Source organism: Chaetodon trifascialis, chromosome 20 (genome assembly GCF_039877785.1).
Source record: "Chaetodon trifascialis isolate fChaTrf1 chromosome 20, fChaTrf1.hap1, whole genome shotgun sequence".
Lineage (NCBI taxonomy): Eukaryota > Metazoa > Chordata > Actinopteri > Chaetodontiformes > Chaetodontidae > Chaetodon > Chaetodon trifascialis.
Window position 1 is genome coordinate 7,473,374 of NC_092075.1, and position 17,399 is coordinate 7,490,772.

At 44.0% G+C, this 17,399-nt stretch overlaps 1 protein-coding gene across 1 annotated transcript in view; it reads left to right on the forward strand.

The window, feature by feature from the left end:
• The window catches only part of dym (dymeclin), a 51,871-nt gene extending 34,674 nt beyond the window's left edge, over positions 1–17,197 (forward strand). The window contains exons 15-17 of the mRNA XM_070989790.1: positions 4,533–4,715; positions 6,666–6,779; positions 15,724–17,197. Coding sequence (XP_070845891.1) covers positions 4,533–4,715; positions 6,666–6,779; positions 15,724–15,873 — 447 coding nt within the window. The 3' untranslated portion in view covers positions 15,874–17,197. The remainder of the gene's footprint in view (positions 1–4,532; positions 4,716–6,665; positions 6,780–15,723) is intronic.
• Positions 17,198–17,399: the final 202 nt, after the last annotated feature.

Here is a 17,399-nt window from a genome sequence, read left to right on the forward strand (position 1 = left end):
AGCCAGGGAATCACTAAGCTATTGGTTTAATGATGCCAGCTCCTACTTTACAGGGATTTACATGTCTGTGTCTCTAAACACCCTGTCCACAAACACAAACACTTGCATAAAAACACGCCTGGGTATGATAGGTTGGCTAGACACACACACACACACACAGATAGTGTAGTGCTGGCACTGTCCTTCTCGGTCACTGATTGCATCTGTAAACTGTAATTTTCCTTGTCAGACAGATAGCAAGGGTCGAACATACCTGTAGACATAACACATTTGTGCCCAGCATGTTGAAGTATTAGCAGCAAAATTAGACAGATGGGAAAGCTTTCAAACACACACACACACACACACACACACACACACACACACACACACACACACACACACACACACACAGGCTTCCTGTAAGGTTTGCGTAAATGGCAAAACAAGTAAAATGGGGCAGGATCATTGAGACTAATGATACAGCTCATGTCTGAGGCCTGTGTTTTCCTGGGTGGAGAGAGGACGTTAAATAGCGGCATGAGTGGTTGTGACTAAATGACAATGCAGGAGGCTGGAAAGTAGCACGTGACTGGAGGAGAAGGAGCACAAAAGCGGAGGGAAGGGAAGGAAAAAATGAGGAAGGGGAGCAAGAGAAAGAAAGGAAAGGCTGTAACGGTTTCGTGCAGTCATACAAACACATGTCAGGTGTTTTCTGGCTGTCGAGCAGATACATTTTTGGGGAAAACAAGAGAACAGAGTGGGAAGTGGAAGAGGAGGAGCCAATATATTTAAATCCTGTCTGGGTTTCAAGTAGACCATGGAACTCTTAATCTCATCCACTTGACAAACATACACACAGGGCCAGGCAGACGTCTAGCTAGCCTATTTTCATGTGACCTGAATTCCCTAGTGTGGCATTTTTTTCCTGCCAGGCTAATCTCATTAAGCTGGGTGCACAGCTCGAGAACAAACACACAAGGCATCCCTCACTCCCACTCTGCCTTCCTCTTCTCCTTTTGTCTCCTCTTCATCGCGTTCACTTTCTCCATCAACTCACCCCTACTCTTTTCTTCCGTGCTTCCATTTTCGTTGCCGTCTTCCTTCCTCTGCCTCCTACTCAGTTGTCTCCCGGATCTGTCCCTGCTCTCTGTCTAATTATGGCCTGCCACGGCAGAACAGAGTAGAGCAGGTCTAGCCAGGCAGTGGAGTCGAGCCCAGAGAGCCACCTCTGCTTCCAGACACACAATCAATCCTCATTATAGCCGGCTCTCCTGCCTTCCACTTGTCTCTTCAGGTTAAAGCTGCCTGTTAAAGCTCCACACCTTCGTCCGCCAGCCTGTGGAAGTCGGTGCAAGGCATTATTGCATCTGTGTGGCAAGCCTGATTCACGGTCATCACACAACAGAATACAGTTATTTACAATCACCCTAATCCCTCTGCCTACTTTCAGGGGGTTATTGAGATTTTGCATACGCTTATGCGTGGCTACAGCTAAAAAAAAAAAAAAGGCCACACAGCAAGCAAAGTCATTTATAAGATAAGGACTTGTTTCCGAAGCAGGACACCGAAGATGGAATATAAAACGCCACCACATGCAGTTCTGTTACAGATGGTTTGCCCAGATTGGAGGTGGAATCTCAGCTTCCAATCAGCTTGCCGTTGCAGTCTCGCTGAGCTGCTGTTTTGTTTTGTTCTGGTCTTAGCTGGTATTAGCAAATTCCTGATTGAAACAGGTCATCCTCAGAACAATGATGTTCGTCATGAAAAAGAATCCTTAAAGCGAGCCAAGAACGTAAAGCCCCGTATTCTTTTCTTGTTTGTTTTTCCATGGTAGTATGTGACTAAACAGACTTTCCGACTATTCTTCAAGGTATTAAATGTGTCTCATAGTGCAGAGGAACACAAGCCTTTTTTTTATCAAAAAGCTTTACTGATTTATACATCTATACATTAAATATTAATACTATAACTGGCTTGCTCAGCACCTTATTCTAATGTATTTTACAGGAATTACAACACTCCCAGGGGAGTACAGATTTCTCATTTCAAGCCTGAAATGAGGCAGGATGTAACCCCAGAGGAAGCTGCTGATGAGTACTGTCTAAGGCGAGGCTTCCTGTAAAGCAAGGATGGCGATTAAAGTTTTTGGATTAACTGGCTGAACTGGTCAACTGGGCTTTTAAAGTAGTTATTTATCTCTTGGATAACCTGACAGTTGTTGCAGTGACGCAGTTGATGTTTTTGCTTATTTTTCCAGTCTTCTTCTAAACATCCCAGTCCTTGATTGGTATTCACTCCCTCACTGAGCTGCTGTCACATCACGATCAATAGCGCACAGTGTGTCACACTGTCACAGCTTACTGGGACACTTGAATAGAACGAAGCCATCATTAATGTTATTAGTAACACCTGTGCTTTCCCTACAATGATGAGTCAAAGTGTCTGCTGTGAAAAAAGCCTGTGGATGATCGATGACCACATGGCGGAACATTTATTCTAATGACATTTGTGATGTCCACAATTGGCTAAGTGACGTACATTTGAGGCACTTGTGGATTAGATGCATCAGCCAGTATTAGCTTATTACAGAACAATGGCTAACAATATCTCCCTCACTAGTTTAAGGGATTCTTGTTAAAATAATCTTTGTTTATGTAAAAACAAAATGGATTGGCAGCAGATTTACTCACAGACATACAGCTTTTCATTGTGACTCGGCCATGCTATTCCTGCTAATCATACAGACCCAGGATCAGCGCTGAAATGGGTTAGAGAGTCTTTGTGTGTTACAGTGGTGGTCACTCCACTGTTGGACTTATTTCATTAGTTGTACATCGCATTAAGCTAAGCTGCTTTCAGTGTTCTTGACTCCTGCGTTCTCTTAGTCTGCATTTTTGTCTCAGCTTCTTCGTGGCTGTTGTCGGTCTGTTCGCTCTGTTCTGCCAAACAATAGATATGCTGTTTATAGAGTAGGGCAGATGAGCTTCTAAGCAGCGAATGGTACACTTTTAAGTCAGTCATTGTATTTGTTTTGCTTTTTGGCAAATGAAAAACACGACATGGTGCCTCAGGTCCACTTTGCTAGCAGTGTTTGAGTTCATTGAGACGAAGCGTGGTGCTATTCAATGTTTTGTATTTTTAGATTGATTTGGAACTTGACTTCATCATGTTGGGATCTTATCTATAATACATCAGTGCATGATAGATTTTTCAGAGCTTTGTCCACAGTTGTCACACCCCGGGAAATCGTAAATCATCTCCTGAACTGCATTTGCCAATTCACTGCCGCCTGATTTTTATCTCTTTAAAGATTATTCATTTTCCCACAGTCTCTCTGCCATTTCCTTTCTGTGCCACCATGGAACATGCCATAGGGGACGTTATCTCGTCACAGTGGCGACTTGTCTGTCTATCTGTCTGTCTCTGTAGACACATTGTCGTGAGCGCAGTGAATAAAGAACAATGAATGCTAGAATCTCTGCTCGATGGTCTGATTAGATTTTAGAATACCTTGCTTAGATTTCTGTATTAATGATAGGAGTGATCTTCTTGGAACCACCAAGCTTCTTGACTGAGTCCCCACCAGGGACCCAAGTCAGGCCTGGTTTTAAATGATTGATAGGTTAGTCAGTGTTGGTGTTCTTCCTCTGTGTGGGTCTGTGTGGTTTGAGTCTATTTGGATCAGGTCTGACTGTTGTCAGTCCCTTTAGGATCAGTTCTTCCTTATTTTCAGGTTTTGGCTTTCCAAAGGTCTGTAAAGACCTCTAAACCTGGCTACAATACTGCACAGGAAACCTTTCTCGCTGTTGGAATGTGTAGAGTTGGCTCTCCATAATTTCTAAACAGGTGAATGACAGGAAGTGCTGTTGAATGGACAGATTACTAAAACTACAGCTAGCATAATCATGGACAGCGCACACACACAATCCCAAAGACCCCAAACCCTTCTTGCTGTAGCATCTTAAGTTCCATTCAGCATTTCTTTTATTTTTAGTTCCTCAGTGACTCATTGGCTAGATATGATAGTGGGGGGATTTTGTTACCTTTGGACAGAGCCAAGCTAGCTGTTTCCTCCGGTTTCCAGTCTTTGTGCTAGGCTAAACTGACTTTTCTCTGCTTGATATCTCATCAACTTACTTGCTTTGTGTTTTGATCTGTGACAAGCCTACTTTGTGTGAAGGACTTTGCAAAGCACTCAACCCCCTTCGCCTTTCCTTCCGTTGTTCCCACACCCCTCTCTTCCCGTACTGTCACCTGTCACTAGCGACAGTTGTCTTTGCCCTAGGAGGAAACATACTGTGACATGACCTGATCTGTGGCTTACAAGGTCACCTATCTGTCCCTCACTAAGACGTTGGCTGACGACTTAGGAACATCTTCCATTCCTCCTTCCTTCCTTTCATCCTCCTCTCCCTCCTGCCATCGCTTCCACCTCTTTGTTTCCCCCCTGCTGATCAGTCTATCAGGAAGCAATCATTTAAAAACACCATTATGAGTGAAACCAGTGTAGTGGGAAACCAATTAACCTTTACATCCTCCCTCTCCCCCAGGCCCAGGACCTGAATGTGATTGAAGAGGTGATCCGCATGATGCTGGAAATCATCAACTCTTGCTTGTGCAACTCTCTACACCACAACCCCAACCTGGTGTACGCTCTGCTCTACAAGCGAGAGCTCTTTGAGCAGTTCAGGACGCACCCATCCTTCCAGGACATCATGCAGAACCTGGACACGGTCAGTCGCCTTTTTTCCTGATAGTCACCCAAATATCAGAAGTGAACTGAGACAAGCATGAACCTTGGAGCGCTTTACCTCATGCCGTTGGCTGATTTGTGGTAATTATTCCATAGATCAAGGTTATACAGATTTTCCCTGAATGTCCTCCCGAGCTGCAGGGAGAGTTTCAGAAAGCCAGGAACATGAGGGAACTGCATGGTTAACAGAGTATGCAGTTGGACTGTGCGGCATGCTGAGAGCTCTGTGAGCTTAAGTAGTATTGATGAATTAATCAGTCCCCTTGTGTCAAGAGGCTCTGTGTCAAATATTCATTGGGAGTGTTTGGTGTATGGGTGAGGAGCGAGAGAAAGCTGTCATTCACAGCTGTTTTAGTCCAATAGAGAAGGAAAGGAAGCTTTGGTGTGTATGAATGTATATGTGTGAGGGATGGGGGTTGCTGCATACATTACCACAGGCTTTGCTGTTATCCATAAGTATGAGGGAAGCATGCTATCTAGAATCCCTCAGTTAAGTCAGTCTCCCTAAGGCTATTCTCCGAAGCCTTCCCTGTGCTTGCAAATCCATGTGTATGAGCATGAGATTCAGGACGAGGGGCTGCTTTGCTCCTCTAAATTAACCCCATATGGGAGGCCTTCAGAGTTAATGAAGAGATTAGTATTAGATAGATGTAGACATGCACACACACACAAACAGTGCTCATGTTAGCTGTGGCTTGTTTGAATTCTCTAAAGCAACCACTGAACGTGAGCGGAGACAACATTGCCCGTAGATGCATTTTTCACTGTTGGTTTGACAAAAAAGGGAGCATTAAAAAGAATCAGTAATACCTACAGTTTTTTAATTATCAAATATCAAACATTTCTCTGGGGAAGAACCTTGCGCTGCAGTGGAAACACAGTTTCCTTGATCTCTTGTTTGGGCTGAAACCCAGAAGGCATCAGATAATTTGAGCTCCAGTGAAGTGCTTATTTTAAGTGGGACGAAACACGCTCAAACCCTCTGGTGAATTTGTAATCTGCAATACTGCATGTATGTATTTGTAGCTAATAGCCTACAGGCATATGATCCGAGCCTATGTTTGTAGCATTTTGAATTTGTGCACTCTCCAAAAGCAAAATTCATGCTATTTTATAGCCATTTCTTGTACTTTTAACCTCCTATTTGCAAAGATTCTCAATCAGCATTGTTATATAATTGACATATAAATTATGCTATACGCATCTCTGTATCCCTGCATAGTATGGACGCATTTTTGGAGCAACTTACTGTTGCTAGGAAACATGACAACCCATGGATACGTCTTGTTGGCTGTCGATGCAAAAGTAGCAAAATGTAGTCTCAGATTAGACAGATCAAAACAAACCGGCTCGTTTTCTGTTGTGAACAGGTTGTAGCATTCACCAGTGTTATTGTTTACAGAACGAAGCTCTCTGTATGTAACATGATGCCACTTTGCTCTAACTTTGATCTCACCATTGCACCCAGTGTCATCATATAGGGTGGGGTTGCTGCAATATCAGTGTGACAGCTCCAAACAGTGGGATTAGAAGAGTCAAAGAGCTTCATGACAGAACTGGGAGTGGGTATCAAACCTCAGTGAGATCAAGACAACATGAGATCCTTGTATTTAGAGACAGGAACAGGGTTTAATGGTGAAAGATTTAGACTGGAGCCTAACAGAGAACATCATGGAAGTGTCATTATATTAGATAGCTATAGATAAAAACCTAAAAAAGCAAAACAAAATTAAACTTGAGCCAGCTATTCTTTGGCATTTATTCTTACAGTTTATATTAACTGTTCTTTTCTCTCAACATAAAACCACAAATCAACTTCATACCCATTCTCTATGTTCGCAATGCAAATCCTCTCCATTAGACCAAATGTATTTCTGGCTAACTTGGGTTATGTGTTTTGATTGGCTGTTTCCTCTCGTGTGACCTGTAGGTGATCGGCTTCTTCAGTCAGCGTCTGGAACAGGCTGGAAGTGACCTGTCAGTTGAGAGGGTTCAGGAGGTCATCATGAAAGGAGCCCAGGCCCTGCCCACAGACAGGCTGAAGGTAAATCTGTCTATCTCTCACACACACACACACACACACACACACACACACACACACACACACACACACAGAGTAGGGGGACAGATGGAGAGCATGGAGACAGAGACGAGGGATAATGAAATATGAGACTGGCTGAAGAAAAAAGAAGTGGTTCATATTGGACATCAGTGTGCTCGTGCAGAGAGAACGGTGTATTTTCAAAGGCTTCGAGGAGTAGGGGACTGGTGCTGTGGAGGTGGAGAAAAGAGAATTAGTTGGTCTGGACAGGTGAGAGAGGTATGGGGTATGGATGTGGACTGGGGCGAGGGAAAGATGGAAAGAGCCATTGGGACATGAGACAAAAGGCTAAAGCCCAGTTCTCATTAGCATTAATGCCCATCTTCATTCCATCTCTGCTGGTTTGCTACATGCGAACATGTAATGACATTTCAAGGAGATGGGATGGGGGACTAGGGGGCACTTTGTCATGGGCACGTAAGATCGAGGGAGGGGGGTGCGGGGGGCATAAATCTGCCACCGTGCCTCGTTACCCAACACTCCCAACACTCCTGGTGGGTTCGCTAACCCCCGCCCTTCCCTGTGCTCCTCCATTAATCAGTGAGGAAATATGTAACCAGCGGTCTCCCCTCTCCGCTCCTCACCAGCGCAGAAGCTCTTAATTGCATGTTTCATCATGTGTTTCATGTTCTATACTTGGCGGCTGGCTGCAAGGCATTTGTCTCGCTAGCCGATGTGGAAGAGGGATGGTGCGTGGCTCACGGGGTCCATGTGCTCTCTCCGTCTCGGCACCTTGGAGCGTTAATGTTGCCATCGACCATAGAGCCGCAGAATTACACATGGAGACATGTGCATAACCCTGCCGTGTCCTTCAGCGAGGCTGCTGCACCTGTAGCACACTCATGCAGTGTGTCTGTGTGTGTTTGTATGATGACCATTCGTGTGTCCAGGCCAGGGCGGTTCATTAAATAATTGCATCTAGAAATTCATGCATGTGGACACGAATTTTCCATTTTTCTCATGACACTCAGCACAACTTTCAAACTAACGAGGAAGAACATAGTATAAAGAGCGACAAAGTCCACGTATGGAGGCAGCCAGGGTGGATGGATGGGTCTTTCCTCAACGTAACCAAATCGGCTTGGTGCCTAAATTTAACTGAAGTGACTGTCACCTGAAGTATTTTTCAGCAAGCTTTATTTTGAAAGTCTAACCGGTGTTGCATATTTGTTATTGCGGACTTGAACATGGTGGCAGACGCGAATGGTACTTCCAATTGAAATACATCAATTTGACAGTCGTGCTGACAGTCACGAAAAATGGAAAATTCATGCCCATGTACACGAGGTGATTACTTCACAAACTGCCGTGAGACGGTGTTGGCGTGTCGCCGTGCGTGTGTGTGTTTCAGTCTTTGTTTCTATGCAAAAGTGGTGCTGAGTCCCTCATTGACGCTCCACCATCTGAGCGCTCTCCAGCTCTACAGGGTGAGATGAAGCAAAGAGAATATCTGGACAATGTCTCCTCGGGGAGAGGTCCCCGCCTCCTCGTGATACCATCACTCAAACAAACAGCTGTCTCTCTGCTTCTCGCTTCCCTTCATCTTATGAGCTCATTCTGTTATTCAGCTCCCAATGCGAGAAATCCATAGCTCGGATTAATGTTGTGTAGAATCATCGACAGGTTGGTAATTACTCAGTAAAGCTCTTAGAAGGAGTACTGGTGTCTCAATCAGATGTGCGCATGGAGACAAGAAAGAGCAGGAAAACACAATACCCCCGGACACAAGAGTCTGAGCATGTTGTTCAGTCATTTTTTTTTACACTTCGTAGTGGTACCCTGCTTTTCAGTGAATGCTGTATAACATAACGGATGGTTAACCTTACCAGAGCTGTTGACATTAGGCGGGCTAAATTTGAAATAAACCTCCGTTTTGGATTCAGTGAAACAAAAACCGCTAAGTCTCTTCTTCTTTGTCCTCTTTTCTGCATCACGGCCGACATCTGGGCAGTGCAGGCAGCTCGGCTGACCGAGTCATTATTTTACGGTCCTGATGTTGTCTGATGAAGTCACATATATGCAGGTTAATGACAGCAGCTGTGCTGTACGTCCATATTTAAAATGAGTGATCACAGAGAAAGTTGGAGACGACAGAAAGTCAGCTCTGTTGTCTCCATTCAGCCTCCTCCTGCTCTCTGCGGTCACATTTAATGTGCTTTAATGCAGCTGAATTCACAGCATAGTGGCTCTTGTCTTTTTCTGTTTCTGCTGTCGGACAATGGAACGAGTATGCACGTAACCACTGCTCATAAATACTACCTGCTAACCAGCAATCGAACCTGAGCTGCTGCGCTGCCGCGATAAGTCAGCCAGGTTAATGACGACAGCTGCGCTTTGTGTTCGGCTGTATGGACAGTCGAAATGATCAATCACAAAGAAAGCTGGAGGTGACAGAAAGTCCCTCGAAACTTTACTGCCACATAGCCTCTGGCTCTTACCAGGCAGCTGACATCATCATTTTGCAAGAGCTCTGTGTCTCCTGTACACAGTGAATCACCAAGTCAGCATTTAAGATGTATACACTCTGGGGACGGTTTTGGGAATGCTCTGTTTTTGGGTGAGAAAAACAGCATTTCAGTCCAGGCGGAGGGCTGAAAAAGGTGTGTTTACAAATGTAACAGGCTCAGCATGGACATACTCTGAGCCTTTGTCTCATCACCAGCTGATGCCTGGTGGATTGTTTTGTTATGTGCCAATTTGAAAATAAGGGAGAAGACATTCAGCGATTTTCTTATTCTGTTTGCATTTCAGTTTTTTTTTTTTTTTTAATCCCTCATAATGTGGACACGGCTTAAATCTGCTGCCTTGAAATCTGCTTGTTAGAAGGAGCTGACAGTTGTAAAGTTTTGTGTGTATTTTACTGACAAAACAGAAGCGTGTAGGTGAGGGGAACACTGTAGACACAAGACTACAGAAAGCCAGTTTACTTAAAGGACTTAGAGGTATTTACACAAAGACATGGACATGCAAATGAAGGACCAACTGAAAGAAAGGGTTAAAAGAAGGTGGTAAATACCCCAGGGGCGACGGTCAATGCCTCGTCACTCAACCGTCTCTCTCTCATTCTTTGTGTGTGTGTTGTTTCAGGGTGTGTGAGGCTGGGCGACTCTCATGGGCAGTGCCTGTGGAATGTGTTGTTTAGCCCGACCAGCTGAAATCTGCCTTATTGAGCAGCGATAGCATACAGACTCTGTGGCTCCTCAGGACTCGACGGTGGGAGAAGGGGGGGTGGGGGGGCGTACCAGCTGTTGCTCAGTACCTGGGCCTGTATAGGTCTGATGGCTGGTCAGCACAACTTTCCCACACATTCACAACATAGGGTATATCCATTCGCCCACTCTAAAGCCTCTTTCAGACCAGTAGAGTCCAGGGTTCATCAAACATCTGACACAAAGTTACTGTGGAATTATTCTAAGATCATTGGCACCATTGAACTTACTGAAGCCTCGTAGCTCCCTGAACCATAATGTGAGTTTCAGAATGTGTTTGTGCATTAACGTTTCACAAACTAATTAAACAGAATATATCTAACAACCACAAGGCTGCGACTTCATTCAGCACTGCTTCATCATTTTGTCTATAAAATCTGAGAGACAAGACAAAGAATCTACAGCTGTGCTAGCAGCTCTGTGAGGCTGCAGTGCTTTGAGCTCAGAGCTAATGGCAGGCTAGTACTGCTAATTAGCACTGAGCACTAAGTACACTTGTGGCTGATGTGAATAAGATAAGAGAGAAGTGTGTTTATCCAGAGGGAAACTTTTGTCCAGCAGCTGCAGTACACAAGTAGGAGAGAGTGCAAAAATAAAATACCAGTATAAATCAAAGTGTAAAATATGAATAAGCAGATATCCACAATCTAAAATATACACAATGCCCAAATATAGACAAGCTTAAAGGTAAAGATTATACGTCGCTCATATCTCAAGCTGCTTCTTGAAGAGTGGATCACCAAGATCATTACAATTTGTCCTGAGGGGGACGTGAATGTGCGTACAAAGTTTCACGACAATCCATCCAATAGTTGCTGAGACATTTTAGTCCAAACCACAAATCTCAACCTCATGGGGGAAGGTCGGGGGGTCAGTAGGATTCCTCGCCTGGGAACCATAATTGTGCCAATCCATCAAAAAGATGAGAGACATTTCGCAAAATGTGAAAACTTGACCATGAGTGCTTGTACAAATTTTGATTTCAATCCGTCCAATAGCTGTTGAGATGATTCAGACTGGACCTGAGCAACCATTCAAAACCCACAGACACTGAAATACCCTCGATAGAAAACAGAGAAAAGCAACATATCCTCACATTTGAGACGCTGGAACCTGCTGACATCGGACGTTCTCGCTTGATATTTGTCCACACCATCATGTTGAATTGGCAGCGTAAACATTGCAGTGACCACTTCACTATGACTGCAAGTTTGGACAGGAAAGGAGGGCAGTGGACTTAAACAAAAGTCTGAAAATATCAGGGCGGATTTTCTGTATCGCCTCTGTGTGAAACATGGCCCGAAATCACCAGTGCTCGTTATTACACATGAATGACTACAGCAGGCACTTTGTTTACAGTGATACTGTGTTTTAAATCACATAATTTATCCTTAATCATTATGAATTTGATAATAACAAATATAACCTTTCAATGCGTGTGTGTACCTGCATCGTAGTGTGTGTTTGTGTGTTTAGTTAGTATTTGCTCCCTCGCCGCATTCCTCTGTGTCTGGCGGAGCTCTTACAGCACAGCAGTGTGCAGAGGAGGGAAGGGAACACAGAGTCCTGAGTGAAGATATGAGGCCAGCCAGCCAGCCAGCCAGCCAGCCAGCCAGCCAGCCAGTCAGTCTGTGTTCAGGGGCGAGGGCCTGACCCGCCAGGACCCATAACTAACTGATATGAGCCTGGGCCAAGTGGGCCCAGACAGCTGCCAGACCGAGAACAAAACAGAGGGGTGGAGGAGGCAGGGAAGGCAACAGAAAGCCGGAGGAGATATGTACAGACAGGAAGCCACAGTATAGGCAGAATAAGGGACAGATAATATTAGGGATGGGATGTGGCCGTCCGGAGATGCTCACATTTTTCCCAGAAAGCACTGGAGCGAGGAGGGGACATTTTTGCCGCGAGGCATGTAGCAATATCCAAGACTTCCCGAAGCACCAAATCCCTTGGTGGTTCTGTGTAATACAGAAGCAGAAGGAGAAATGTTGGCCATTGTGATTCAAGGCTGGTTTTTCTTTTTTCTCATTTTGTGCTCAGTATCTAGTGAAAATGGTCGGATGTGAACGGCCGGTCAGGTTCAGGATTGCATCTCCTGGAGGCGCTTGTCTCGTTGAGCTCTCATTTGGATGTAAGATGTTTGTTTCAGTGGCGCTAGGTGCATCATTTTCACTTACATTTCAGTCTCTTGACAGTTTATGAGTCTGTCTGCTTTACTGATGTGACACCGCACAAACATCTCAGTCATCATCAAAGGAATAGTTTGACGTTTTGGGAAATACGCTTATTCACTTTCTTTATGAGAAAGATCAAAACCACTCTGATATGTCTATGCTAAATATGAAGCTGGAGACATGTAGAAAAACTGAAACGTATAAATGCCAGTTAGTGGTTCACAAGGGTTCATGTGCTGGAGTCTTTGTTGCCAATTGGTGAGTTTTAGAGGTGCTTGTAGGCAGATTTTGTCACCTTTGGACAGAGCCAGGCTAGCTATTTCCCCCTGTCTCCAGTCTCTATGCTAAGCTAAGCTAACCAGTATCATTCTTTTCACTTGGAAAGAAAGCCAATTAGCACGTTTTTCAAAATGCTGAACTTTTTCTTTAATTGTGTCTACGGTCCAGTTTTAGAAGCAATTTGTTCTTTTGTTTGTGTTATTAGGCTTTAAAAAAATACTATTGAGAAATGCCCGTATTTTCAGAAAATGTTGGTGTTTCTTGGAGTCCGTATCTGCATCAGTTTGGTTGTTTTTAGCTGAGATAAAGTCATTCTAGATGTTTCTCTTCCTCCCAAAAATAACCTCTGCATGACACAATGAACAGCCTGAGAGAAGAACATGCTTGATTTTTAGAGGAAATGTTGGATAATGCGGGAGTTGAAAGGAATGCTCTGCCTTTATCTCTGATGTCATGCATACACTACCTTTATTTACAAAGGCACAAAGCATTCGCATACACGCTGTCGTGACTGAGAAAAGATCATTTGTGTGCTTCCAGGCGAGCTCTGATATGTGTCACTTGTTCCTGTAAACTGTGAAGGCTGCATTCAGAGGTCATGATGAAGTGCTCCTCATATTCAGATGCAAAGATGGAGCATATGAACTGAAATATTGTTCTTTTTAGTCTCTTGCTACTATGGAAATCCGCAGTGTGCCACATTATGCTGCCACAGTGGCTTATGTCTGTCTATGCACACGTTCCTATGAAAACAATAACTAATATTATGTGACAGTTACTGCTGACACCACATGTTCCTCACATAGATGAACTGTTCTGTATATTTACAAATTAATGAGGGGAAACTTGTGATTCCTTAATCATAACGCCACGCGTGTATGAAGGTATGTTGACATAGCGGTATTTGCTTACTGATTAATGCTTTAATTATCTTAATGACATAATTAGCATAGCTGGTTATCGCGATCGTTTATCACGACCATTATGGCAGGACATTAATCGGCTCAGAGGCCTCCTGTTTTGCTCTGTTTGTGCTTATGGGTCAACAAAGCTTGCGAAGTGAAAGCAAAATAATTTCCACCTTGAAATAAAAAATTAACTACATCGTCTACGCGAGAAAGTAAAAGCGAGCCTGGGTTGAGTAACTGTGGCTATCGGTGTCATATGAACATTTGATGGGTTGGTCAGCTTGTCTGCGAGACAGTCACCTACATACAAATACCAGCCAGTTAATACAGCCCCTGCATTGTGTCTAGCCATCACAATGGCGGTGGTGTGTGTGGCCTAGCCTCGGCAGCCTGGCATATGGCCTGTGACCCCGCAGCCCCTCTGTCTGTGTCATTATGATACCGATAGTGTGGCTGTGAATAGAGCCAGCCGGGACTCAATAGACCGGACTGGGACCATTGCATAAAAGCCCTCAGCGTCTGTCTTTCACCGCAGACTGATTACTGGCTGCGTGTGTGCATATACTTGCATGTGTAGACAGGAGGGTATAATGAGGTACCACTGTATTATTGATGCTCTTCTGTTGCTGCCTACCTGCTGTTAGGTGGGCTTGTGTTTGCTTCTAACAGGTTGACAGTCCAGAGAGGAGCTGCAATGATTAGTGGATTCATCAACTTAATTCTCTGTTTTATGTCACTGGAAAATGAAAGTCTTTGCATTAAAGACGTCAAGTCTTCTAAGATCTTCTAAATATACTCTTCCCAAGTTTAGAAGCTGGAACTTTTTCATACTTTTGCTTAAAAAAATGAAAACCATCCATCCATCAAAGCAGTTGCTGTTTAATGTTCTGCCAATTGCTTCATTGACCAATCGTTTCAGCTCTGACATTCATAATCACAGCACAATATGTCATAGTCAACACCTGCAGGATAAACTTGATAACCTCACGGCGAGTGTTTTGTCCATTAACAAGTCGTGTCAAGACGAGCTGGAGCTTGAGCATCTGGTCTGGTCTAACAGGTCTGAATAATAAGGTCAGCGTGGCCGAGAGACTGCTCCTGTGTTTGGTTTCACTTCATTAGCTTACCTCTTTACATGTTTACTTCTTGTTTGAGTTTAGGCAAATCAACTCTCCTCTGTAATGGAGTTATTTCCCATTGATCTCTGTGGAGCCTCAGGACGAGCCGCGAGGGACAGTCAGCCTGTTTTATGCCCGAACAATAGCTGTCAATATTCAGTCGCCTGCTGGGGTCAGGAGGTGGCACTAGCACATTAGCAGCCTTTTAAAAGGTCAGCGGTCTGACCACAGAGTGATACCTGTCCTGCAGGCAGCTGTAAGCAATTTCACCTCCCAGACAGGTGGAATTGCATCTGCCAGTGAGCTACTGTACGTGATGAAGAGTGATTACCGAGAGGCCTGAACAAGTTAACCGACCTGTACAGCAGCACCTCCGTCCATCTGAGAGAGATGTCACGCAGCACTTTATAAATATCCAATGTGGTTGGAGGCAGTGTCTCGGTGGTGCTGACGTCTTTGGCCATGTTCAGACCGACAAGAGCACTGTGTGAAAAACCCTCTCATTCAGACAACATTGGTGGCGAGGTCTGCGTCGTGTTGTTGTCTATGGGAAAAATGAATGGAAATGTTACTTCTGGAACCAGGGGCACCAGAAATGGCTCCTTCCCTTCCCAACTCTATCGCATCATAAATCGCTGTTTGTAATTTGTGTGTAGCCATCTGATGAGCCCTCAAACTCATGGATGTAATGTTTCAAACTGGCCTTCCCGGATCATAACGACACCTGAAGTAGCACAGCACATAAAAATATCCAACTGTCACAACTTTGAACTTTTAAGAACAGCAGCGCTCGTCTTTATTTCACGGCGGGTTATCGAGTTATCCGCATTGCTGAAATGCAAAATTGGTCCACGTTCCATTTTTCTTTGTTGCGAGCAGCAATGCAAATGGCAGAGCTTTGCAAGTCAAATCATCTCGCTAAGCTGTTTGTTTTTTTCCTTATTTCGAATGAGAACAAATGGCTTGTTGTCAGCAATGAACGATGCCTGAAGTCCATTTAGCTGCCTCAGTTTTCAGTTCTGGGCATTGATAATACTGGCTCACTGTCATGGCTTACAGAGCCATCGTTAATATGAGTAACAGCGGTGCTTTTCCCGCTGTGATGAGTCAAAATGTCTGCCATGGAGAAGGCCTCTGCATTTCAGCCAACATTTGTGCATCCTTACAACATCTCTCTTTCTCTTTTTTTGCATGAATAGAAGTTCCCGGAGCTCAAGTTTAAGTATGTGGAGGAAGACCAGCCGGAGGATTTCTTCATCCCCTACGTGTGGTCGCTGGTCTTCAACTCCGGAGTCGGCCTCCACTGGAGCCCTCATGGCATCGAGCTGTTCAGCATGGACTCTGGCTGAAGCACCCGCTGCAGCAGACTGCCTGCGTCTTCATCCCTGTTCAGCTTAGGCAAAAAAAAGACTGACGGCATGTGTGTGTCTGTGTTTGGGCGTGTGTGTGTGCGCGTGTGTGCGCATTGCCCTTTATAGTATGTGCACGCTGCTTTGAAAGTGCCTCAACCTTGTACAGAATGGTGTTTTCTTTTTCTTTTTATGCAGCACAACCAGTTTTTTCCTCATATCATAATAATTCCTCTGCTTCTACACTGTGAAGCGTCCTCTGTAACAGTTCTCACAGTAGCGCCCACTCATGTACAGTCAGACCTGTAGGGAATACGTATTTAACATTTGAGCAGCTTCACCTGGTTCCACAGCACACGGCAAGTTTCATCTCTTACGTAAAGCTTTTTGTTATTCTGAGGAGCTCAGGACACAGGCGATGGATAATCCTACGTGGTTTTTTTTCTCTTGCTTTTAAAGAAAAGGTCAGTTAACACACGTGCATCATGTGTTACACATGGTCATTTAGCGCCGCACTGAATGCTAACAAATAGAACGGACTTAATATTCAAGACAGGCCTCGTGTCTTGGAAGCTAAGACATACATTTCACAAATAACTTACTGTATAAGGTATTGAGTCTCATAAATTAGTGTCTTATTCTTAGGATTTTTTCTCTGACAATGGTGGGTTTGTATGAAAGATTTGTGTTGGTGAAATAAACTTTAAAAAAAAAAAAGGGGGTCAGACAAAGAGAACCTAAAGGACGTCCTCTGTTTTATGCTAACGCGCAGGGTTTCAGACTGGACTCCACCAGCGCTGCTTGGTGGCCACCTCCAATAACCCACATCGAATTACAGTTTAATTAATGCTTAATTTCAGTCCCTGGATAATATTAGCAGTCAGCATCGCTCTGATTCATGTGATTTCATTGTTGCTTCCAGCCCATTTATTTGACTTTACCCTGTCTTTGTCGTTTCCATTTTATCCCTGATGGTAACCCAAGGCAAGTGCTTAAACTAGGACAAGTCATTAAACCTCCTGTCCTATTGTGCGTAATTACAGTTTTCTCTTTGATTTGTCACTTTATTTGCATGTTTAAGTAGAGAGTTTGTATTAAATTATTTATTTTCATGTATATTTTTTTTTATATTCAGCCCCTCAAAGTGTAAACGGTAGTAGTACTGAAATATTTACTGCTAATGAAAGAGAAAACGGTGGTACTTTACTTTGATTCTTCCCAGGTGGGAAACTGGCTTTATATTACTACATATGATATGACAACAGCTGTCATTTTGTGGCGAATATTACTTTGAAAATAGGAGTTTAAATAAAAATATTAAATCAAAGCAACCCAAGCGTCACATGGTTATTAAGTTAAGTGCGACAGTGTTTCGTTCAGGGAGGAACGTGGACATAAAGGGGGAGTTTTTTCAGGCACTTCAGTGCTTTTGTTGCACTGAACGCAAGCTGAGCTGCCATTCCTGATTTTATCAAATAAACCAGTGTCTCCTGTTTAGCATCTTGGGGCATTTTAAATATTATTGT